General features: G+C 53.4%; 6 protein-coding genes; 1 reads left to right on the forward strand and 5 right to left on the reverse strand.

The window, feature by feature from the left end:
- Positions 1 to 2,054: 2,054 nt before the first annotated feature.
- Positions 2,055 to 5,861, reverse strand: RCC_10597 (uncharacterized protein; the record flags this gene model as incomplete). The annotated part of the gene is made up of 1 exon (XM_023775824.1): positions 2,055 to 5,861. One exon carries the CDS (start codon positions 5,859 to 5,861, stop codon positions 2,055 to 2,057), a length of 3,807 nt encoding a protein of 1,268 aa, XP_023631592.1.
- Positions 5,862 to 6,961: 1,100 nt separating this feature from the next.
- Positions 6,962 to 7,732, reverse strand: RCC_10598 (related to Pre-mRNA-splicing factor cwc15; the record flags this gene model as incomplete). Its single annotated transcript, XM_023775825.1, has 1 exon — positions 6,962 to 7,732. One exon carries the CDS (start codon positions 7,730 to 7,732, stop codon positions 6,962 to 6,964), a length of 771 nt encoding a protein of 256 aa, XP_023631593.1.
- Positions 7,733 to 7,892: 160 nt separating this feature from the next.
- Positions 7,893 to 8,780, forward strand: RCC_10599 (probable rRNA processing protein; the record flags this gene model as incomplete). The annotated part of the gene is made up of 1 exon (XM_023775826.1): positions 7,893 to 8,780. The coding sequence occupies one exon, from the start codon at positions 7,893 to 7,895 to the stop codon at positions 8,778 to 8,780; it is 888 nt and encodes a 295-aa protein (XP_023631594.1).
- Positions 8,781 to 10,132: 1,352 nt separating this feature from the next.
- Positions 10,133 to 12,013, reverse strand: RCC_10600 (related to plasma membrane phosphatase required for sodium stress response; the record flags this gene model as incomplete). XM_023775827.1 has 4 exons in its annotated part: positions 10,133 to 10,594; positions 10,649 to 11,768; positions 11,829 to 11,850; positions 11,968 to 12,013. 4 exons carry the CDS (start codon positions 12,011 to 12,013, stop codon positions 10,133 to 10,135), a joined length of 1,650 nt encoding a protein of 549 aa, XP_023631595.1.
- Positions 12,014 to 13,478: 1,465 nt separating this feature from the next.
- RCC_10601 (related to succinate dehydrogenase/fumarate reductase, flavoprotein subunit) lies at positions 13,479 to 15,366 on the reverse strand (the record flags this gene model as incomplete). XM_023775828.1 has 3 exons in its annotated part: positions 13,479 to 13,702; positions 13,922 to 14,586; positions 14,651 to 15,366. 3 exons carry the CDS (start codon positions 15,364 to 15,366, stop codon positions 13,479 to 13,481), a joined length of 1,605 nt encoding a protein of 534 aa, XP_023631596.1.
- Positions 15,367 to 16,378: 1,012 nt separating this feature from the next.
- On the reverse strand, positions 16,379 to 18,644 carry RCC_10602 (related to protein phosphatase regulatory subunit Gac1; the record flags this gene model as incomplete). XM_023775829.1 has 2 exons in its annotated part: positions 16,379 to 16,726; positions 16,806 to 18,644. 2 exons carry the CDS (start codon positions 18,642 to 18,644, stop codon positions 16,379 to 16,381), a joined length of 2,187 nt encoding a protein of 728 aa, XP_023631597.1.
- Between the last annotated feature and the right edge of the window lie 5,389 nt (positions 18,645 to 24,033).

The raw sequence follows: 24,033 nt of genomic DNA on the forward strand, positions 1-24,033 counted from the left end.
AGATGCTAGGATCGGTACGCTCTTGTTGGGAGCCATGGTCGATATCTGGGAAGCATCCAATAACGGTAATTCCTCTCGAGGCTCAACTATACGACGGCCGTGCAGCTGAGACATTGAGTCCGTCAGGCTTCTGCGACCAACAGGATCGGCTGCAGCCAGAGTTCAATCAAAGAGGCAAGTTTCGGACGAATATTAGAGGCCAACATGTCTTATACTACTTTCGACAGACGCCATATCCGGTATGATGTTTCTTTTCGGCTCTCTCTGAAGGCCGACTGATCGGATTTTAGGTGCCCAGTGATGGGCTGGCTGGAAACGACTTGCTCGACCGCCATCATTCCCGCCCTGGCCATATCCATCTCATGGCGAAGTCTTCTGGATTCGCTTGTGCCTGTTGCTTACACCTACTGACGTGAATTGGACATAGATCTCCAAAGGTGGTTACCAGCTAATAATCGCGACACAATGTCTTGACCGCGTATCGCCCCATCTCCACGACGCTGGCGTATCTGCAGCCAAGAGCGGCTTATCAGTTGATGTCGTTACTCTGAAATATGATTCCAAGGCGGAACGGGAGTTGGATATGACATCAAGATGCAGGTGAAGTCTGTCATCTCTTCGGATGATCCATGCAAATTTTAGTGCTAGGGTTGGGGTAAGAATGACAAGGATGTATTGGACTTCATTCGAGACGTGTTTCTCTCAGATATTCCAATTTCGCTCATTGTAGAAGACATCACACAATCAGGCATCAGAAAACCACTTCTGGAAAGGTTACGGTTCTGCTGTCTGGCATGTTGGCACAAAGTATTCCCGCTCCGATATCGAACATGTCTTCCGGCGCATGAGCATGATCTTCCCCTGGCTTTCGCACCATGACGAATCCTTCTGCCAGAGGCGCTGCTGTACCGAAGCATGCTCCAATTCCAGAGACGCAAGGAAAGGTGTTACGGCGACCCTACAGAGAGGTCTCTAGTACGTTTTAACCCGCGGCTACATCGACAGCGTATTCTGGAGACTTGAAGTTCCCTGGGCGGACTTCGGGGACTTAGGATGAATGTCTTCTCTTAATGCCGTTTGACGCGATGACGCCTTTCCTCCTGCCATGTCTTTCCGTTACTTGACGAATGGCTCTGTAGGTGGCGAGATACGGTCTCCTTCCTCCCAGAGATACGTCCAAGCGAGGAGAGCAAGGACTTCTGCAATACCTCTGGGGATTAGTTTTCTTCGCAGAGGGCTTTGGTGAAAAAGGAGCGACAGAGCGGGCTCTGTAGACAAAGTCGGCGTGAGTGAAAATCATTCCTCTTCGTGTACTTTCCATGAGAAACACGGGTTGAAGAAATTGGCGTTGGTGATGCAACCTTACTCCCAGAAATCCAGGGATGGCTTCTCGGTCGTGGTGAACATTATACAGCCGAGAGCGCGGGGAAGATTTGGGGGAGCTCCCAGGGTTGGGCAAAGGAATTGATGATCCTGCGTGTGAATGAGAAAGTTGCGGGGAATGTCACTTGGGAGGGTCAATCTTTTAGGAAGGGGAATGGGAGTGGAGAAGTGGTTGTGTAGGAGGTTGGAGTGGACGAGGGGGCCCAAGTCAGAGAAAATGAGACAGTGCTTTGCCTGCTTTGACGAAGATGAGGCTTTGGGACGTGAGGTTGTGGAGTATGTCGAGCCATGGTGGAAGTTCTATGGTAGATCTGGAGTAGCGTGCTCTTGGTTGCGATTTGAAATCACAATGATGACCACAACTCACCTGAAAAGTTTAGTAGTCCTGCCCTGGTAATTGATCAAAAGATGAACGTTTGTCCATGCATCTCGTGTAAGGGACGGTGAAATTGATGGTTGCCGACGTGCCTGCTACAGCCAGAGACGCCGTACTTTCCAACCTGTTTCAAGTTACATCTGACTCTCCAAAATACATGTCACTTCCATGGTCACGTCACAGCTCACTGTCGGCTAGGATGGTCGTCGATTTGCTATGTTGAAGCCCAGCAATCTTCATTTTCCCGTCCCTCAAAGAGATGTTTTTGAAGATGATGCATCGTAAATGTCCTCTTTCAATTCAATGGTCCACGAAGTTCTCCACTCTCAAGCCATACACCCAAAGTGACTTTGCTGCCCAGCTTGACCATGTACTTGTTCCTGATGGCAGCATTTCCCTCCATCTTCTCAACAATTTCCATCTCAGCTGAAAAGGTCTTATCTGCAAGGATTCCAGCCAAATACCCCTCCACCTTGTCCCGCTTTTCCTGGCTTCGTGAATTCAGACTCTGCAGTTCGGACTTGTAAGTTGCGTCCACAAAGATCTGCGCGGCTCGCTTCGTGGCGAGGTCGTAGTCTGTGTATGCGATCTTGTCGCCCTCGATCTCGGTGATTGGCTCTGGCGCAGCTTCAAACAGAGGATCGAAATCAGCTGGGAGAGGAGGCTCAATGGTGATTTGCTGGTGGATATACCACAACTCCCTTGCCTTCAACTCTTCTTGGAACTCTTCGCGGGTTGGAGGTGGCATACGGGCGCTAGGAGCCAGTATGATCTTTTCCACTGTCGTCTGCACAGTGCCGTGTACGGGGTTGACAAGAGTGCAGAACATCAACCGCTCCAGGCGATTTGAGTCGACATACGCGTATTGAAAAACCGGCGCATGACCAGGATCGCCATAGAATGCGCCGCCTGGCATGATCGTGAGAAGCTCCGCCGTAGCGGCAGCTTTTGCCTCCCCGTAGTTTCTGAAGATTTGTCCACATGAAAACCACTCCTGGTTCTCAATCGGAAAGCCCATCTGTGCATCCTCGGTAGTAAGCTCACGACGTTGAACTTGGAAGCCATAGTTCTGGTAGTCCTCAGCCTCAAAACCTTGGTAGGGATCGGTATCCTCTTCCTCCTCAGGATAAGACACGTCCTCGTCTTCGACATTTGATTCCTTGTTACCTGCTTCCAGGTTCCGTCCGATCATGATCTCGTAGAAAGATTTTAAGCACTTGCCGCCCGTGGTAGGTCTCACCTCAGGGCTTGCTAAGGTTTCCGGAGCGGAGCGTGGCTTTACGACGCTGGGTATCGCCCTACTCTCCTCAAATTCATAGGCGGGAGGCTTCCACAGAGGCGAACCGTTAGTGTGTTGAGGCTGCACGGGTAGTCTGATTGGTCCTCTTCCGAGTGGTGCTAGGTCCGTGGTATCATCTCTACGAGCAGCAGCAGCCTCCGAAGCCTCAACCATTGCATTAACCTGCTCAGAGGCATGCTCATCGCCAGCAGCCAGCTTCTGGAGCAAGGTGTGGCCCACTTGGGCTTTCCTCAACACAGATCTGACTTTGCTACAGCGTTTGGTCAAAGTGGCCTCGGCGCGTATACTGCCAGTCATCTTCAGCCATTCAGCAGCGATTCGACTCCAATCCATGTTTTCCTGATCTCTCCACTGGATAAGCTTGGCATCTTCTCTCTGGATTCTCCCCAGTGCACGGTCATTGGACCTCGTCTTGCGAGGTGCTGGCGAGCCGGGGGTAGTGCTGGAACTTCCCTGGGCTCGTTGGAAGTTGCGGCCAGATCCGCTTGCAAAGGCCGAAGAGACGTCCCCCTCAGATTGGCGGGAGGATGTCTTGACGACGTCTGAAGATTCGTTCTTGGCATACTCCCATTTCTGCGCCTCCTGCATGATTCTCTGCTGAGTCGTCATCGGCTCAATGTTTGTCGTCCTTGCAAAGTTTCGCTGGACCGACAACGTGCCCGCTTCACTGTTAAGGGCGACGGGGCCGGTCGAAGTCGCCGAGCCTTGTCCAATCCGGACAGACATGGCGTCCCTCGATGCTTGTAGATTACGACCATGAGTGGGTTCTCCTTCAAGTACCAGCTCGCCGGAATCCTCATACTCCTGAAGAGCAGCATTTGCCTGGACCTCTGCCGCGGCGTCAATATGCTTTCTGGCATTAATATCATTCATCTTCTTGATTCGCTGCTGCTTCTGCTGCTCCTTTCGCGCCTCAAGTTTCTTACGTTGAAGTTCATCCTCCGCCTTCTTGTTTTCTTGGATGCCAGCTTGCAGCTTAGCACTAGTAAGTCTCCTGTCTTCAATTCGCCGGATTTCTTCGGCCTCCCGTTCTTCACGCGCCCTCGTAAGAAGGCGTGAACGCTCAGCGAACGCTTGCTGTTCGTCGGCCTTAGCTTTCTCTGCAGCCATCTCCTTCTCCAGCCTGCGCGATTCGATTCGTCGTCTCTGTTCGTTGGCTCGAGCAGCCTCAATCTCAGCCTTAGTAAGTTCCCTTGCCAATGCAGCTTTGCACAAGTCATCTTGCGTCAAAGAATGAGCCGTAGAGTCCTCACTCGCTGCGAGATTGACAACAGACCTTGGCTTGGAGGCTGACACGTTAGCCTCTTCTCCAGCCTCGATAAGGTCCTCTCCAGAGAACTCAGCTTTCTGCGCCTGCGACCGGCCGCCCGAGCCGTTGTTTCTCGGCGTAGCTGAGTAAGACAGCGAACTCCTCTTCAGCTTCTCGATCTTGGAACCCGCCTGATCAGCCGACATGCTAGGCTGTGGTGCCGACGTAGTATCCTGTGAGAGATCGAAAGAGACTTTCTTGGGACCGTTTTGCTTGAGAGGCAGTGTGTTCAGCCTTGGGTGAGCCGTTGTGGATCCGCCAGTCTTGTTGGTGAATGCCTTTTGCAGCGGGCTCACGTGCTGATCTTCGGATTTTGATGGCGCCCCAACAAGGCGCGTGTGTTTCATCGTCGCCGAAGGTGCCACGGCAGAATGGTCACTCATCATCGCTGGGAGAGCTACGTGGGTAGGCGGAGCGCGTATCTGCTGCCCGTGCGGGTAGTTCTCCGTTGAAGTTGACGAGATGTTGGCACTGGTCGAAGGAACTCTGCCAGGCTCCAGCTTTCTCCCTGTAGCGAATTTGGACGCTCCCGCGGGCTTCTGAACTGATTCCGCTTTCGTGTGAGATGGGGAAAGCACTGAGTCTGACCTGTGGGTAGGCTTTGAGCGTCGGGCGTTGGATTGCACTCGGGCTGTCCTCTCGACCACCGCTTTGCTTCTCAGGTCGGCAGCGTGTTTTAGCTCAGCTGTTTTCTTCTCAGCCAGCTTTTTGGCCTCGGCTCTCCCCCTCAACTCGGCAGCATACTTTAGCTGAGCTGCTTTCTCTTCGATCAGCTTTTCAGCCTCCTTGTTCTGATGTTTGGGCGAGAGAGAGAAACGCCGGGTCCCGTTTCCCGGCCGCTCCGTGGCAGGCTCCGGCTCAAGATCTGAATTTGAATCCGAATCATCCAAGTTGAAAGGAACTCGCGTGACGGTGTGCTGCTTCTTCGCTCGTTCGATGATGAAGGGATTGTTGTCATCAGCTGCTATTTTCCCGCTGAGGCTGGAAGGGTTTTGAGGGATCGTAGTAAGGAAAGACGGAGCGGGCGTGTGGATGACGCCCATCATATTGGCCTCTGCAGTACTATATGTTGCGTGAGATGTTCGCCCAGACTTGCTACTAGGTGCGGCGGAAGGTTGAGGAATTCTCGTCTTCGTTGTGCCCTTGACAGCTGACGGCCTTGCCGGGTCCTCATCCGAACTGTCGCCCGTGAGATCGACGAAACCGCAGTATTTTGGCACTTTGATCATGCTCTCAGAATCGTCCTCCAGCTTGATCTTCTTGAATGGTGTTTCCGGGTCAGCGACTGACACTCCGATGTGGTCATGATTGGCGGGTCTCTTGGTTCCGACGCTGGAAGGATTGCGAGACGCCAATTTCGAATGCACATCCTGGTGAAGGTGAGGGCGCGGCGTGTTGCTGATTTGCTGTGCTCCCGGTACCGGTGTCTCGTTCAAGCCCGTGAAATCCCATTGGACTGACGGCCGGGGTTGGAGATGCTTGGGTATCGACATGGTGAATGGACATCAGTCTCAGGTTGGTATGCAGAGGGAAGATGTGGGGTGGTTGTTGTTGTGTTGGTGTTGGTTGGAGGGTGGTGTGAAAGGTGAGATGGGTGGAAGGTAGTGGTGGATGTCTTGGCAGCTTGTGACAATGTATTTGAACAAGCTGAGTCCCTCGCCGAAGACGATGGCCAGAAGTGCTTGAGTAGACCAGAGCAGTACAACACCAATGAGATGCGGTGACTCTGGCGAATCAAGTGAAGGTCAATGTTTCCCCCAGAGCAATGTCCGTAGATGGGGACGGTGTGCAAATGAGCTGCTGCTTCTTAACAGCAGCCTTGATCTTGGCCGCTAAGTCTGAACAGCGTCTCCGTGATGAATCGCCTTTGGCTGTGGCTGCTTATGTGGCCATTGAGGGTGGGTATGCCTACGGAGACATGTCCGATATGGCGCTGGTTGATCTTGCAATGCCCAATAAGAGTGGCCTTCTTGAAGCGCTCGGTTCGGACGTGAAAGGTCGGGTTGACTGTGTCGGAAGGTTGGATGTCGATGCAATGATRGAGGTCTTTCGAATTTGCAAGATGATGCAAGGGTGGAGTTTGGTTTGGAGAGTAGAGATGGTGGATATAGAAGAGTTGGAGGTTGTGTTCGAGTGGTGGATACTTATGAAGGACGCACGCGGTCAAAGCGCAGTCAGCGAGGCTTCGCATATGCCAGCCAAATCAGCCACGGCCGTCGTTGCAAAGTGAAGCCGAATTCCTAGGTTCGAAGCACAAGAGGAAATGCGGTGATCTCACCAAGCAGTACTAGTAGTGAAAGCGCCGTTTCCCTCACACGCAAGCCGGATAGTGCTACCGGCAGGTGTATATCAAGCACCGGACCTGGACAGAATACGAATATGATATACACTAGCTTAGTGGCCAGCCAGCATGGAAGCACAAGGCTCGGCACCAGCAGAATGATCCAGATTGATGAACGGACATTGGAGCAGCTTTTGCTGACCTTGTAGTTGGAGCAGGTCCTGTGGCCAGTGGCAAACAGTTCGCCGAGGAGAGAATAAGCAGTGTCGCGTGAATGCATTCGAAGATTCAACCGGAGCCGCATGCTTTGCTCTATCGAACATACTTGTCCATAAATCTCCGGTGGAAGTCACTCCTCAACAGATCGTTCACAAATCTCTTCTCCTTTCCTCTCTCTTCGGTCCCTCTCGCTTGGTTCTTGAAGACCACATCATCGTCCCACCTGCGCTTCACTCCGTACTCATCATCCCGTCCCTTGTTCAACAGAGGATTCCCCAGCGCAATGTCCTTCTCCCTCTGCTCCTCGTCTTTTTTGGCTTGTTCCGCTGCGACCTTGGCAGCGGCTTCCGCTCTTTCCGCTTTTATCTTCGCAAGTTCCCGCATCAGTTCTGCCGTCTCATCCTCTTCATCATCATCTGAGGAGTCCGACTCCGAGGCGGAACCAGCATCGTCCGAATCGGCGTCGATATCTCGTGTTTCCTCTAGCACCCGCCGCTTTTTCGCCTCGTAGTCTTCTTCCCCTTCCCCACCGATGTCGTCCAATTTCCGCTTCGCTGTGGTAGCGTCCGTCTCTCCCTCTCCCTCGCCCTCGCCCTGACCCAACTGTAGCTGCGGCGTCCGAACCTGACTTGCATCCTCCTCGTCTGTGATTTCTCGGCCCTCCTTCTTCGCAAAGTGTTTCGCCTCGGCACGTAACAGCTCCGCGCGCAAATCGCGCTTGGCGTTCTCATCTGCAGTGCCTTGGTTTGGCTGGCGGAACTTGAGCGTCTTGTGCGCCGGCAGCAGACGTTGATGATACGCCTCACCACGCGCTGCTTCCTTTCCGCGCGCGGGATCAAAGGTAGGTCTGTGGGCGGTCGTCATGGTGTTGTTGAGTGAGGGTGATGTTGAATGTGGAAGATAGGTCAAACTGAAGTGGAGAGAGAAGTGGAAGTTGAGAAGTACCTTAAAGGCTAAATATTTCTCAATTGAACATCACAACCAAGTCTCGCCCAAACATTGAACGTTCTCCCCTCATGCCAACATGCCTCGCGACCAGGAACCGTCTCTCAACGAACAGAAGTTCCTCCTCTCAGCTCTTCGCGAACAAATCCGCCTCGACAACCGCGCCCTCGACCAGTTCCGCCCTCTCGATCTCTCTTTCGGCGAAGAATATGGCGTTTGCGATATCCGGTTGGGAAATACACGAGTCCTCGTCAAAATATCTTGCGAGGTCGTAACTCCCTATCAGGATCGCAAATTCGACGGACTTTTCACCATTGCCACCGAGCTCTCCCCAATCGCCTCTCCCGCCTTCGAGATTGGACGACAAGATCAAACAGAAGTTCTGCTGTCGAGGATATTGGAGAAGACAATCCGGAGGAGTGGGGCGTTGGATACAGAGAGTCTGTGTATCATTGCGGGAGCAAAGTGTTGGCACATCCGCGCAGATGTACATGTTCTGGATCATGATGGAAATCTAATCGATGCTACCTGCATAGCTTTGATCGCGGCGCTATTACATTTCCGAAGACCGGATGTGGAGATTCACGGAGAGGAAGTCAAAGTCTACTCGTTGGCAGAAAGAGAGCCCGTGAAGCTGTCTTTACAGCATCACCCATTCTGCATCACCACGAGCTATTTCGATGCAAGTGAGGACGAGGCCATCATGCTGCTAGATGCTACACGATTGGAGGAGCAGTGCAGAGATGGAGAGATTGTGATTAGTATCAATCGCTTTGGAGAGGTGTGTCAGGTTGCTAAATACGGTGGGGCACCGGTGGATGGTTTGAGCTTGCTGAGCTGTACGAACCAGGCGCTCGAGAAGGCGAAATGGCTAGACAAGTTTGTCAAGGGCAAGCTGGAGGAAGATGAGAAGCATAGAGACAAAGGTGGCCTAATGGCGGAGCTGAGGGCTGACAATGAGCGCTGAGAGGTTGGCGCGGGAAGAAGAAAAAAAATTACTGTCGGTATCTCAGGACCGTACGACAACTCACTCAAATTGTGTGGGGCTGCAAGGAAAGCGTCACCACCTTGCGAGCGAGATGTAGCTGCTACACCCGCTGCGGAACGCAACCTTGGAGCAATCCTCGACAACGACCAGCTACACGGATCGTAATTGAGGCGMAAGTCGGGCACATGGGGCATGGAAGCAAATTGCTGAGACGCCCGATAGGACTGCGCTGAGGATCAGCGAAAGCACCCAGCTATCACCATGAATAGTCGGGTCATCGCACCAACTCAGTGGACGAGCAGAGAGGAGACGAATACCTGATCCAGAGGCCTGCTCCATCGCTCGCCGATGCCCATTCAAGATTAGCATGCCTCAGACTCCATCCTAGGGCTTGGAATAGCCCTACTATAGTAACGGTCAGTACTACTGTTACTCTCATCTCGCTCTCGAAATAATTGGCCACTTCTTTCAACCCCGCCATGCCTACCACCTTTCTCGCAGCATGGCGAATCTTATTTTTCATCCCGTATTCGGGCATAGCAAGCTACCAATCCCGGAACTGTGCCTCCTGTAGAAAGCTACGGCGACAATACCTCTTGTCCGGCAACATCCCGCCTTCACCTGACTGGCAAAACAAACTACCAAGAACAATACGGTTGTCCAAGAAAAGTGACAAAATCATGCACTGGATGCCTCAGTTCGCAAGGATCGCCTCATTACCTCTGATTCCGGCACGCATGCGCTCAGTAGTCTCAGTAAATAGTCTCAATAAAAGTGTCGCAAAAGAAACGGCAGACGAAATCCCTGCTAGTACTGAAGAAATGGGAAGATTGTTCAATTTGGTTGATTGGTTGGATGGGTGCTGTACATTAAGAGAGTAGGTGGGTAGGTAAGGTAGAGTAGTCGCTGCAGCATCCTTTCTTGCTGCAGCTTCCGCTGATGCTTGCTGAAATTTTTCCTGTCTGTCTGGCGCTCAAAACAAGGCGCTCATCGATGTGGTGGTGTAGTAGTAACAGTGCTAATGGGTGGATGCATTGCATGCGTGCATGCTCTCGAAAGCAGAGGGGGTATAATGTTTTTCCTTGTGCTGCCATGTAAAACATTCCGTTCTTCTCCGTCTGGTCATATTCAACCGACGCCAGCCTGCAAGAGGGTATCTCAGAATTATTCTTTTCGTCCCGACCGTATGATGATGATGCGAGCGACAAAACAGGGGCGGCGGGCGGCCACCAGTGGTCGTCGTGGTCGTCGTCCTTGCCGTACAAAAGACACAATCAAAGTGCGCCGATATCTATGCGTCGACAGTTCCATCGCCGTGATTCCTCTTGCGCTCACAACGCAACGTCCAGCACCAAGCTGACGTCCTGCACGTGTGAGCTCGCTAAATCTTCCAGGACCGGAATCAAATCCAAAAGCTCATTATCGTGAGCATCGCTGAACCAACTGCTGATCGGTACCGCATGCTGTGGGTGGAAAATGTAGCTGGTAGGCGAGTTGTCGATGATAATGGTCTCCTTCAAATCGCGTCCGACCTGGCTGAGATCCTTGACGTAGTTGCCCTGGTGGTTGTAGCAGCTCTCGCGGAAGAGGCGATGGTGTACAACGTGGTGAATGTCCAATTGGTCGAGAAGTGGGTCTCCGTATTTTGACACGGATGCTGTGAATACCACGACCTCGTAAAGTTCTCCGACTCTCTTTAAAAACGTGTCCACGCCGGGCCGTTTGATGACGTAGACGTTGTGATACTGCCCTTCGATTTCTACTGGGATGGTAAAGTCTGCCTGATGGAGGATCTGTCACACGGTCAGTCGGGTCGGTCTCGAGCAGCATGTAATTCTTGCACAAACCTTGAAGCTGCTGTGCACCAGCGTTTCATCCAGATCTAACACCAAGCATTTCCGTCCTCGGTGTTCAGGCCTCATTGCAGGGAGAAGCCATCGCTGCTGATCTTGCGTAGATGCTTGTGAGTCGCTCGGCACGGCGCCGTCATTAGCGGGCAATGGTGGTGGCCCAGGTAGACTTGTGAGGCTGCTTCCTTGTGACTGGGAGGCCTCGTTCTGTATCTCTTCGGCTTCCTTTTCCGTCAGCGGCAGCTTGTCGTTCATCTCAATGTCTTCATCACGCTCTATTTGCTGCGAAGTTCGGTCCGAAATGATGTCATCTTCCGATTGTGGGATGGTCGGCGTCGGTGCGATGACTGCAATGGATGGGCCAGCGGGGTTGTCGACGGGTGTGACAGGAGGAGCCATTGAAGTAATGATCTGAGGTGGAGATGCTACCTGGTTGTCTGGAGCCGGGTTGCCTGGCGCGGGTGTTTCCGAGGCTTGACGGGGTACATCCGCAGATATTTCCGGGGTGGGCTTGTCAGCGTTGGTTTCGCTTTGTGGCATTTTTTCTGTGTCTGAGGGAGATAGCCTGGCTTCTGGTTGGGATCCGTTGGCGTACAATGTTTGCTCGGTTTTCTCGTCAATTACTTCCTTGGAAGGATCTACGCTCGTGTCGGTTGTGTTGGCGGTCGCGGGATTTCTAATCTGCGACGGCTGCTGGACACGTGCAGGCTGTTGCTTGGTCGCGGGTTTCGCTGGCTGATCAAGTGCTCCTACGTCCTGAGTGTCGCTAGAGCCACAGCAGAGGAAGGCAAAAAGACCGCCCTTTTTCTTTGCTTTCGGCTGACCCTGTAGTTCGCTCTGGCCACCGTCGGGTGCGCGTGAGGCCTTTTCACTTGAAGACATTGCTGCACGTTCATTACGCCGGCTGCCAGAGCTGGGCTCCCGTTTCCGCATCAGACTCCGCTTTGACCCTCTCCCAATGCTATCGGATCGTTCGTTCGCAGTCTCGCCAGTCGAAGTACTAGATCCTTGCGGCGGCGAACCTTGCGCGGGAACACTCAGTACGGCAGGAGTGCCTTGCGGTTGCTCTGCTACACTAGCATCTCCTAACGGCTGGCTCGACGTCGCATTCGGCGGGCTGGTCGCATCGTTCGTTAGTGACGGCTCACGAGAGGATTTCCTTGGCGGCGGTACGAACGTCTGCGCGGAGGTAGAGGAGCCTGGTCAGTGAGGTTTGGTCAGTATGTTTGCAGATGTTAGAGTCAATGCGCCAGCAGTGTACTGTCCGCCTGCACGGGATCTGACAGGTGACACAGCGGTCGAAGGGCCACACGCACCTATAGCGATCCCGTCCTGGGTGGGCGGGGCGCCCGATTGACTCATTGAAGCTGGCGGAGGATTATCGCAGCATGTACGTGATTCGCGACGACGTCTGGGCCGATCTGAAGGTTGCGACGGCGGCTGGTGACGACGGGCGACCGACACGGGAGTGACGGCTGCGGGCGATGCGACAGATGCGATGTTTTCTGCAATGGTATGCTGAACGAGATTGGCGATGCTGCGCGAAGAGATCAAGACGAAGGCGCGGCAGAGTCGAGGGAGGATTGCAGCCGGGCAACCAAAGCTCCTGCTGTATACTGTGCTGCCGTGTCGAGGTAATGAGGCGGAGCTGATATGTTCCCTGTTGTCGCGGCTGCTCCCACGATACGTCAAGGATGGGGGAAATTTGGCGAGAATTATTGACACGGCGATGCGCTGCTGGCAGCTGGACCGTCGTCGTCGCGTGTGTCGTGCAAAGGTGATGTTGAAGGTCGGTCTGAGGTCTTCCCTCCACCGAGCTAATCACCTCCAAAAGCAGGGCACGGACAGCTCATCTCTCGAATGCGTGAAATCAGCCAATCATGGCCATGCGGCGAGTCCGCTTTTCTCTCGTGCTCCACTAACCTTTAATCCTGTTTTGCCTGGCCGCCCATGTGAGACCGCATCGCGGCTACCAGCTGCTCTCCATATCACGACACCATGTCGATGTTGGATCGCATGGCTTCGTGCTGGCCACCCAGTCATCCTTCGAGGCAGAGCAGAAGGTCGATGGACGGTTCCCCATCCGCTGCACCGCTTGGACCACATTACCAGTGGTCCACGCAGACTCGGCGCTTGCACATCCGCTTGTGGCTGGAATCCAACGGGCAGAGCGACTATCCGCATTCGGCCTCCCATGGCCAACTCTTGACTACTGCGATCCGTGATCACTACTCTGATCAAACCATCATCATGCCTCTGCTATCAGACCGCCACAACCAGGCTGCCTGTCAAGCAGGACATCCGCCGACAACACCTTTCAACGTCATGATCCGTCCGACCAACATTTGCACCCTGGATCAGGCTGTCTGGCCTGCACTTGCAGCTCGCCGCTATTGGCTCAAAGTTTGACATCTCGAGAGCTCTTCCATCACACAAGGGATGCCGGGCACATCCACATGGCATTCGCAGGCATGTTTCATTACATGTGCAAAAAGCTCCGACAATAGTTCGCGACACGGTAGAACGATCACGATGATTGCAGTTTGTTCAATGTCCATCCCACAGGTGCACCAGCAGATGTACTATCAGCGTGGTACACTTGAGCGATGATTACACCAAGCTCAACATGCTCCTGAATTGTGTGTGTTAACTGGCAAGCCAAACAGGTGAGGCGACTCGGACGTTGCAACTATCCGGTGGAATTGCAGCCTCCACGGTCATAGGCTTGCTAGAGCAACATTGGGAGGGAGAAGATAGGGGGAAGCCCCAAGGCCCAAACAATGTCACACCGAATCTGCAAAAAACCCTTCGGTGTCTTACAACGCTCTCACGAGGTGCGTGTGCGAGTTGTGTCTTGCATACGTGCAGCCGCCGCCTTGCCAGCTCTCCTGCCAAAGACGCCTCCTGCTGTGAGACCGCTTCCGCCGGGGTAATTCTGGTAGAACAGTCCACCAACTATCTCTCCTGCTGCGTACAAGCCCGACACCTCCGACCCGTCTGCTCGAACCACTGCTGCTGTTTCTGGGTTGATGGCGAGTCCGCCGAAGGTGACTAAACACGGATCGGTCAGCCTGATGGTGGTGAAAGATCTTGAGACGCTCTTGCTCCAAAGAGCCATTACCCTTGGGCAACCGATTGCTGTTGGACTGGCTGAGCAAGTCTCGGATCAATCATGTGTATGGAAAAAGCCTCAATTTGGGGCTTTCTCCTTTTTCGACTCCCCTTGCTTGTTCAAACCGTCTGGGGTGTTTTTCGAGGTGTTTCACTTACAGGTTATACCGGTGGTCACCTTGACCGCCAGAAACGGAGGCGCTCGAATAGGAACGGCCCAGTTGGACTTTGCCAGCGCCAATTCGACCTTCGAAGACTGTGTTGTAAGACCATCTTTGATAGCTGGATTGAGCTTGACGTCTGGATTCTCTGAACGGTGCGCTTCGACAGCTTGATTGAATTCCTCGATCGTTTTCACGAACGCAGCAGGATCTTTCAATCCATCATCAGTAAGTTGCTTCGCCAATTCCTCCAAGCTGTCGGTCTGGAATTTTCGAACGATCTCATCCCGATACTCCTCATTTCGGAGCCAGCCTTGTCCGTCTCGGTCCCATACTTGAAAAGCGATGCCGTTCGGCTGTTCGAGAATAGCTCGCCCAAACTTAGCATATGTGTAGTTCCTCAAATCGATGCCCTCGTCCACGAAACGTTGACCGTCGGCATTAAGCATCACGCCAAGCGGATAGCCACTTTTCGTATACTCATTCGTGTTCTCGCGATCGCCGCCGTCTCTCGGCGAGTCAGCGTCCCAAGCAACGCTGTGGCAACCGGTAGGACTAAAGTCTCCTATCGTTTTGGCTCCCATATCAATCGCTGCAGTCAGCAGTTCGCCGGTGTTGTATGGAGTTCCTCTAGTATGCGCTAGTTCCCAGGCAGGACCCATCCTACCAAGAGTAAGTCAAAGAAGTCAAAGTCATGTGTTGTGTTGTGTTCTGAGAGCATGCTGACCATTTCTTCCTCATCGAGGGACTGGCTTCAAATCCACCAGAGCAAAGAATCACGCTCTTCGATCGTATCTCCTTCATCTCCCCATGTACCTCAGCAGTAACACCACAGACCTCTCCTTTCTCGTCTTGCATAATGTTCTTCACGTCAGTGTCGTAAGAAATCGGACATCTATGCCTATTCACAGCATCCAACAGGCTTCGAATCAAACCCTTCCCACCCTCGGGGATTGTGAGGTGCAATCCACCCCAAAACACCCACCTCCCTTCGACCTGATACGCCTGCCGTCGAAAACTCAACCACCATTCCACTCCTCCCACATCCTTCAACCACCTGATCAAATCCAAGCTCTCCTTCACAACAACACCACCTAGAACTTCAGAGCTCCTTCCCTCCGTCACCCGCTTCAGATCGTCGAGAAAGTCCTTTTCCGAGTAGGCCGGTAGGTCTATCTTATCCTCCAGATCTTTAGAGACATTAGAGACCAGAGGCAAGAGATCCTCAAGTCCATTATGTTGGGTTCGATATGCAGCTGCTGTAAAGTAACCGTTCCCGCCCGCCCATTCTCGTGGTGCTTTGTCAAGAAGCAAGACTCTTGGAGGAGGGTAAGTGGAAGTTACAGCTGAGAGAGCAGAAGTGAGAGCCGCAGAGCCGGTTCCTACAATTATGATATCCCAAGTCTGTTCGAGGAGGTCATATGTAGTGGGAGATGGCATCATGTCAAGACGTCAATGACGGCAATGATGATTGGATTGCTTGCGGATTCGAAGAGGAACAATGTGTACAGGCAAGTGATCTAGATCGGATAAGTGGTGTCTGCCATATTTCCGTTCCTCCATTCAACGAAGATGTGAGGAGAGGGTCCTTGAGCTCCAGCTACAGCTCCATCTTTCCGGCTCCGCTCTCCACACCTTCAACCCACACCCCGTACGCCATGCATTGTCACCACGTGTGCGACGTTTGCAGATTAGATCTCGTGGCCTGAGCCAACCTGGACGCCTATCTTGCTCGCTCGTATCCGACTAGTGCATTTCAACACGTCGACGATCCTTGGCACGAGATTAGCGACATCCTATACAACTTTGGGAGATGTGGAGAAGAAGACATGATAGTGTATGGTCATTTGTTCATTTTGATAGCTCACTTTCACACTCAATCTGCATGCGGCCGACCAAGTTTCAACCGGACCAATTCCACCTAGCTGTTAATAGCAAAAACGAGCCGCGCCCTAATCCCATAGATCCCTAGGCCGTGTCACTGCTATCCTCATTTGCCTCAACTGCACAAATCCATCCACAAAGTTCTGCTGAGTGCGCCGAGTTCGAAGTCGTCCAAGTGGCAATGTCCACCCAAATAACTTTTTCCGCGATGCAAACCACCTAAACACGTGCAAAGTCCGGCACGCATGCTAAGCAAAAAGAGAAGCTCAGGATTAAAACAAAAAATCTAAACCGTAACGCCCTGCGAAGACCCCCCACCGAAAGACGCTGAAATTGCAAGCATTAAAAACAAGTAGCTTCTTCGACCACGTGCAACGGGCAATACTCGTTGGTAGTGAGATATCGCGTGCGACTGTGGTCGAAGTTGGGCGAGCGAGGATGGTTTTCGCTATTTCGTACATCATGAGGTCGTGATCGTTACAAACATCGTTGCATGCCTGGGTTCGAGTTGTGTTCGAGGTTTGGCGAAACGCGGAGAATTGTGCTGATCGATACTTTTTTGTGGTCCCACTCATCCATGAATTGCGGTGGGATTWGGTGTGTCGGATAGATACCCGTCGCGATGGCTGTGATATGGATAACCAAAGCTGATAGGGGATGCCGATCGTGCACTCAGATTTTGCCCAGTCGCCGACGCAGGAGACGTGGATCGAGAGACGAATGAGCTCCGAACGGGGGTGAAGGGTGCTTCGAGCTCGTGAACAGGAGAAGACGCGCCAGATGACGATGAGCTCGAAGAAGGTGCATCATCATCAACAGCACCGTCGATACTGGTAGCTGATTTATGCTGAGGCGAAGGACTGGGGGGTGTCCCGTTGTTCTGTGGTGATGTGGTTCCCTTTCCAGAACCAGAGGTAAACTGAGATTCTCGGTCAGCTTGTGGGTCCGGGCTTCTAGACCTTCGTGATGGTGCTAGTGGGGTTTCGATTGGAACCTACGTAGCAGAACTTCTGGACGAGATCCCTGTACTGATCGGAGCCCATGGCGGGTCTGTCCGTGGTCATGGCATCAGGTCGCTCGGTCTTCGCATCGACCTTGTCCGGTTCGACGCGGTCGACAGGGCCAAAGTAACTCCCGTTGGAATGCGGCTTTGCCAAGGTGCCATTCACAAGACCACTCCGACGGCCGAGATGGTCCTGAGCGGAGGTCAAAGCAGCGGACAGCGAGGTGCCGAAGTCGTAACGGCTGCCCAGCCCATTGGTAGGCTGCGATGGGGGAGCAGCAGTGAGAAGGGACGCTCGCTTCGACTTTGGCTTGAGCTTGATAGTCGTTGAGGAGTCGTCGAGGAGCTTCGCTGCCGAGCCGAAGGAGTAAGCAGATGTTGTGTCGAAGCGCGAGGTAAAGTCGTCGTCGATGGAATCGGATCGACCACCACGTGATGATGGGGGAGTGTGTCGACTGCGTGGAATGGCACTCAGTGGCCGCTGTCCCAACGGGCTGCTTTGCACGGGTCGGGTAGGCTCTGCAACTCGAGTCACGCCCTTGCTGAAGTCAATCTGGTAGTTGGTGTTGTCATTGTTATCCCAGAATTCTTGGCCACCGACGTTGTAGCGGACGCAGAGAAGAAGCGTCTTGTTGTCGATGTTGGCCTGGTCTGACAGCTTGATGTGAAAGATGAAACGATCGCATCCATCGTTGACTTGGCTGCGCGGATCGTTGTTGAACTCTGCCACGACTTCCGACGTGGTCTTCCAATAGTCGAGAGTAAAGCGCGCCACGACCAGCTTCTGAAATGAGATGTTCTGAGCGGCACAGACCCCGACAAGAGTGCTTCTGTCTGCAGACAAGAAGATGCGTTCGACACGAATTGGCTTTGTCTTTCGACTGAAGTCATCGTCCGTTAGGTTCGCAACCTTGATCTGAAGCTCCGGCTTGGTCATGTCTTCGTGGAAGGGGAACTCTGACTCGCTGTCGTACGACTCGACAGGTGATGACCCAGCACTGACTGCAATGGGCTTGTCGACTTGAAGGAAGTGTCTTGTCTGGTTGTCGCTGTCGTTGAAGTGCACCGATTTGGAGTAGGTCGGCGTACCAGGCATGCTCGAATAACGCCGCCTGGACGAAGGCCTCAACGCAGGCTTCACCAGCTCACCGGACTTCTTCCGCACCAGGCTTGGCTTGAAGTGACCTCCCTCGTCCTCTTCGCTGTCGTCGGAAGTGTGGGAGGAGGACTCGACAAAGGAAGGCTTGTGCATGATTCGAGTCTCAGTCGACGACCGAGAATGGGAGATCTTTCGAGCTTCCGGTGTGAGAGCGGTGGGTGATGTAGTCTGAGAGACGGGCAGTGACGCCGATTTGGGGATCTGAACACTTCCTTTCTCGGGAGAGTGTTCCCTCTGCTGTGGCAGTGATCGCACAGCCTCTTGTAGCTGATGCCAATTCTTCTGTAGTTCTCGACMGCGCTCTCCGCGTCCGCCCTCGTCGCCATCTGAGTTCTCGGACGAGTCCGGTGGGGATATTACGACACCCGTTGGGATTCGCAGGTTGTTAACCGGTGGCGGAGACTGTCTGAGACTGCCACGATGCGCGAAGTCGTTGGTGTCCACCTTGGAATCGGCGGCATCGGTAGGCGTTGGGGGTGCTTCTGACTTGCCAATGGACGGTGATCTTCGGTGCTTGTGCAGGTAGGATGCAGATGACATGGACCGCGGCGGTTGCGGCCTCATTGTGGACGGTGATCGGGGAACATCGTCCTGATGATAGGACGATGTTCGGCTGACAATCGGGCTGCCTGACTTTGACGACGCAGGCGATTGAGCCGGCGGTGTGTAAGGCATATCGTCGAACACTCGAGGAAGTGTTTTGGTAGGGCGAATTGCTCACACCGAGCCGCGCATGGAGTGTGTCCTATCCGTGTATTACACTTCCAGGCCCTGCCAGATGGGAGATATGTCAGCAAGTGGTCCGATCAGAAGCGAGTCAATGGTAGTAGGATTGGCGGCGGTGATGCTGATGGGGTGATTGCTTACAGGAAGGATAAAGAACCAGAACGGCCGCGAGGTGGACGCGCGGATGGAAAAGAGAAGAAGTAGGTCGAATTCAAGGTCGTCGAGTGATCGGAGGGAGAGTCCAGTCCTCGGGCGGCGTCTTGGAAATCCGGCGAAACCCCGCAAACAGGCAAGAGCAGACCGGGCCAATGTCGATCGTGAATTCGAGCACGCAAACAAACCTCAAAACTGTTCGGGGAGGAGGAACAAAGAACAATGCAGTCAATGTAGAAACACTCACGACTCGCAGGAGTGCGTATATCAGAAAAGAACGACGGTGGAGGTCTGGTGGGAAAGATACGGTAGTGTTGAATGGATCCAACGGCGCCACAGGTAACCGCTGGTCTCCGCATGCATGGGTGGTCCGGGTGCAGGGGAGGCCTGTTGGCACAAACTGTATAAACCTGGAAGTCTGGAAGTTTGGGAACGTGCACGAGCCTCTCAACACGGATCGTCGGAGCCAGCATGGACGGTGGGGAGCTAGGCTGGGTACTTAGGCTGGGTACTTGTTCGCGACATTGTTCTCCACACCTACCATGGGGAGAACTTTCATCGCGCCACGCACGCTCGCTGGTGGCGCCGCGATGCCCACAGCAGGCAGGAGCTACGATGATGGCCGATATACACTCTCGCCCTCCCACGCCAGCAGACGCGTCTCAGACTCACGTCCCACTTTCTGTCTCTCACCGCGAATGAGCCAGCCAGCTATCGCCAAGTTATCGGCAACGGCGTAGAACCATAGATGACACTGGCAGCTTTCGATGTGGCTTCCACTCAGCCCGAACTAGGCAAGCGCGCAGCGGTAAGCTTTTCCGCTGCTCCAAATTTTGCATGGAAGAGCAGACGGTGGTGCCCTCACCTCCTCACCGTTTCACCACTTCCTAGGGCAGACAGGCGCGCAGCATTCCTTCTCCACCTTTGTTCAGATTCAATGGCGGCCGCCGCGAGACCCGGCGTCGCACCGTAGGGATACTGTGACAGTGACACCCGACGCCCGGTCTCGGCATGCTCACTCTTCCGCGGAGCCGTTTGGCAAACGCCTGGTCAAGCCGCGACGTCGCCGGTGATTGGACCATACATCCTCCGCGCGGCGGGTTATGATGCGCGACGACTGCCCAGTGCCCAAACGTTGCTCCACCGCCTTTAGGACTCTCGAGGGGAGGAACACCACCTGTGAGCGTGAAGCAGTGGCCTCGCCGGACCAATGCCAATGGATGGATCCCATGCCGTGCAAGGCTAGGGTACTTGTGCACTGTTGCTGACATTACGCCGCGCCATCCACTGCATACRGACATTGATTGTGCTCACGCCACAGCTTGCTGCAATACTCTATGGGTGAGCACTGCCAAAAGGGAGCTATCCACGACGCTGTTACGACAACTTACGAGAGCTCGCGTGATCTTTTAGCGCACAGGAGCTCAGAGGAGGCATGTTACCTGCTTGCAGCTCGGTGTCCGACCGCTTCAGCTCTACGCAAAGCGATGTTAACGGCGGCATCGACGATACGAAGTATGTTCTGCAGGCTCGCCCTACGATTGACCAGGAGGCCTCGTCGAGAAAAAAGTGCGATTGCTGAATCAATCAAACGGCGTGGCTGCACCACTCTTCTGGAGCCCGCACTTGAGTCCGATGAGATGTGATCTGCAGGCCTGTTGCTGGGAAAAACTTTGACAATCCAAGATGCATGTCGAAACACGACGTCAGTAATAATGATATTTTCCAATGACAACGTCAGGTGTACAATAATCAGGTTCTGCTGGGAACTGCTCGATGGCATGGTTGTTGCGCTTGTCCAACCGCTCCCAGACTTTTATGAGACGTTGATGATGGTCAAGCCAAAACGTGGCAGCCACCTACGAGCTGGAGCGACCCCCGCCGGTTTTGATATCGGTATCGTTCCCGGTACTGCTTCGCACACCGCAAAGTTTTCACCATCGTGAATCTGGTATCTCGGACAGGGAGTGGTCCACTCTGGAGAATAGGGCTGCTCTTCGTCGTCCACAATTGCGCGATTGCCGCTACAAATTAATAAGTCTTTCTTGAATAATGCAGCCAACAAACTCACCGCTCATTTCACTCAAACTTTATTATTACTTTAATATTTTTACCTATCGCAGCCAATCCGACTACCGCCTGGGGCTCCAACACCAGGGCATTTCTTATCAATGTTGATGAATATCCTTCTTCTTCGGGAAGTTTTGCCAGTACCACCTGGGCATGAGCGAAACGTTGTGCTATCAGACTCCAACTGAAACCTGTCTCGAGATCTTGATCAAGATCTATTTTCCGGTTGGTGAGACCGACAAGCGAGTTCAAGATGACGACCCACCTTCGGAATCATCCTACCGAGTTGTAACTCAGACAATTTTGACAACCTCGCGGAACTCTGAAATGAGCTCATCATTGTGCACACTGCACAGTCACCATCCAATTCAGGCCATGCTCTGACAACCTCCTAGCATTCTCGTTGAAGGAAGCAGCTTTGCACCGCCACAATCGCGAGCAGCTCTTCTCGAGACCCTTGGCTTTGAGAAGTACCTCTCAAGTACCTCTCGAGTACCAAAGTCTCACACGGGTCTAGACAACGTCCTCTCACATCCTACGTGCATGAGACTCAACGCACAGCATTTGCTGGCGATCAACACTACACGAGACTGTCCGCATATGAAGTACATGCTCTATAAAGGACGCGAAAGCGCTGGCCAACAACGCAGGATTCGCAAGATCCACTCTTACGAGCTTCTCGTGTGTCTAAAATGAAAGGACTTCTTCACGGATGCATCAAAGGGCTTCTTCTGCGGCCTCACGCCGTCACCGGCGCTTCAAGAGACGATACTTCTTAAGCGATGACGGGTGTGGGTCTGGGGAACTCCTCCATCTATTTTATCTCAGACAAGATTAGATATGTGCCCCGGACACCAAACGATGTCATCTCAACACTTTCTCCAGGTGGGTCTGCCACAAACCGACGGCGCTTCAGGCCGGAAATCATAATGATTGTGGAGCTCGCCTCCTCTCTCATCAATAGGATGTCATAATCGCACGTACGTATCGGATGCAGAGAGAGCCCGCGTTCCACCACGCCAATGCTCTCCACAGTACAATGTGAAAATGCGCGGCGCTGACAGCATTATGCATTGGGTGCTGTGGTGCAATCGTTTCCCGTATCCCAATCGATCGATGCCTCATATACGCGCCGTGTCAGTCGCATTGAATTGTTTGGCTTCCGATTGTACAACTGCGACGATCTTCCCGTTGTCTTGTCCACATCCCTTTGCATCTCAATACACTACGTCGGGATGCGTGTCCACGGCGCTTCTATCAAAATTCCCAACTGTTGCATTTCGGACCGAATGCACCCCAGGTGTGGAGGTTGGGATCGGAGACCCACCGAGCCCACACACCTTGTTGCGACCCCTGGTTGACGGCCGCGTCCGCCCTCGCAGATCTACGCCAACGTCGAACAACAATCTGCATTCATTTTTACCATGAAGGGTGTATCAAAAGGTGAGTCGGGGGCGTCATGACGGATGAGGGGTTCACTTCGACACGCGTGTACGCACCCCAGGATGCTGTGTTGCATGACATGCATGTGAAAGGGTCCACTTGCAGTGTGGCGTATTTGTGAAGACATCGTCTCATGCGAGAAGGATGACAACGCTTTGCTCGTCTGCTGTAAACCCTTTTTGGTATGCCACATCACAATCTCGTGGACGAGCACCAGGTTGTGGTTTGTGGGGTGATGGCAGATCTCTGTCTCCTGATGCTTCAAACTGCCGAATCTCTACCATTCAGGGATAACACCATGGATAGCAAAGAGAGGTCTGGGGGAGATACGGGGTGCGGGTCTGCTATTCGCTGTACGCGCTGACTAGAATATACCAAGTATTCAAGTATCGATCCATTGCTGGGTTCTCCTCTTACAGCAGCAAGGTCCCTTCGGCAGAGCTGCGAGGCGTGCTTTCCCTGCGCCGGTTGGCTATCTGTCTTCCCAATCTACAGCAATAAGCTGAGCTCCAGGCGTTCGAATTGTGGAGTGGATGCGCGCAAGTGCAATATCCTACTGTATATCAACGGACTTCGCTAGAAGACGCAGGGTCCTGCCAAGCAGTGCATCGTCAAACCCAAAGAGGTTTAAAAGGCTCGGGAAAGAAACATGATGCAGCTCTAGGCCCGTCATTGATAAGCAGACTCGGGCCCTCGACGGGCCAGCTGGCGTGCTGAACGCGTGCGAGCGATGGTCCAGGCGCTTAGGGGGTAGTCTGGTAGAGAAACTCTGAAGAGAGGTCAAGCGAATCCTCCGGCGCAGGGTCTGACAGGCGCCATGCCGTCAACAAAGATTGCCGCCTGGATCTCTGGACCATCTCGAGACGATCTCGACGCGGTCGAACTTCTAACAGAGACGGCGTTCAGCTTGTCGACGCAGGGACTCACGATATGCTCAAAGCTCGCAGGTATGTGGGGATCGTACACTGAGATGTACTCGAGTAGCTCCATCCTTCGCTTTTGTTATCCATTCGCGGCGCCAGACACCAAGGTCCAGCTTGTTGCAGATAAACCCTAGCGTTGATGTAGAGATTACAAAGGAATGGAAAGTACCAGCCGTATGAGCCGGAGGGGGAAACCCGGGTTGCGATAGGTCAACATTCATTCGCGTGTAACATGACCTACGGGTGGGTTGAGACCGCATGGAAAGCAGGCGCAGGCGCGGGGTCGCGGCGGTTCGCGGTTCGCAAAGACTGGTACCTCCTCTCCTCGCGTTCAAGACGGTGCGGATCTGCGGGGTGCATGGCGCAAACGGTGCGTATCGAGGGGTCGAACTCGCTCAAAGCGCGTGGCAGCTTGGTAGAAGGGGTGAGAGGGCGTCGCACGCTCCGACAACAAACATGTCGGTGAAGACGCTTCTTACTTCGATGATTTCAAAGCGATTGCTGAACGGCCTTCGCAGCTGAATTAGCCTCGTGATGATTTGAACTCACTCTCATCCGTACAAAGCACCTACATGTGTCAGCAGAATGCTCAGAGGAATGGGATAGAGTGGACCATGACACCGTGGCATCTCATACTCAGCTGGTGTGGAGCGTGGACTAGGGACCCGCGTATCGTGCTTTGACGCGTCCAGATGCTGTTCCGATGCACCTCGTCTCACTCAGCTTGCCTTTTTCAGTCTGAATGCACA

This window comes from Ramularia collo-cygni (genome assembly GCF_900074925.1).
Source record: "Ramularia collo-cygni strain URUG2 genome assembly, contig: RCC_scaffold23, whole genome shotgun sequence".
NCBI classification, from domain to species: domain Eukaryota; kingdom Fungi; phylum Ascomycota; class Dothideomycetes; order Mycosphaerellales; family Mycosphaerellaceae; genus Ramularia; species Ramularia collo-cygni.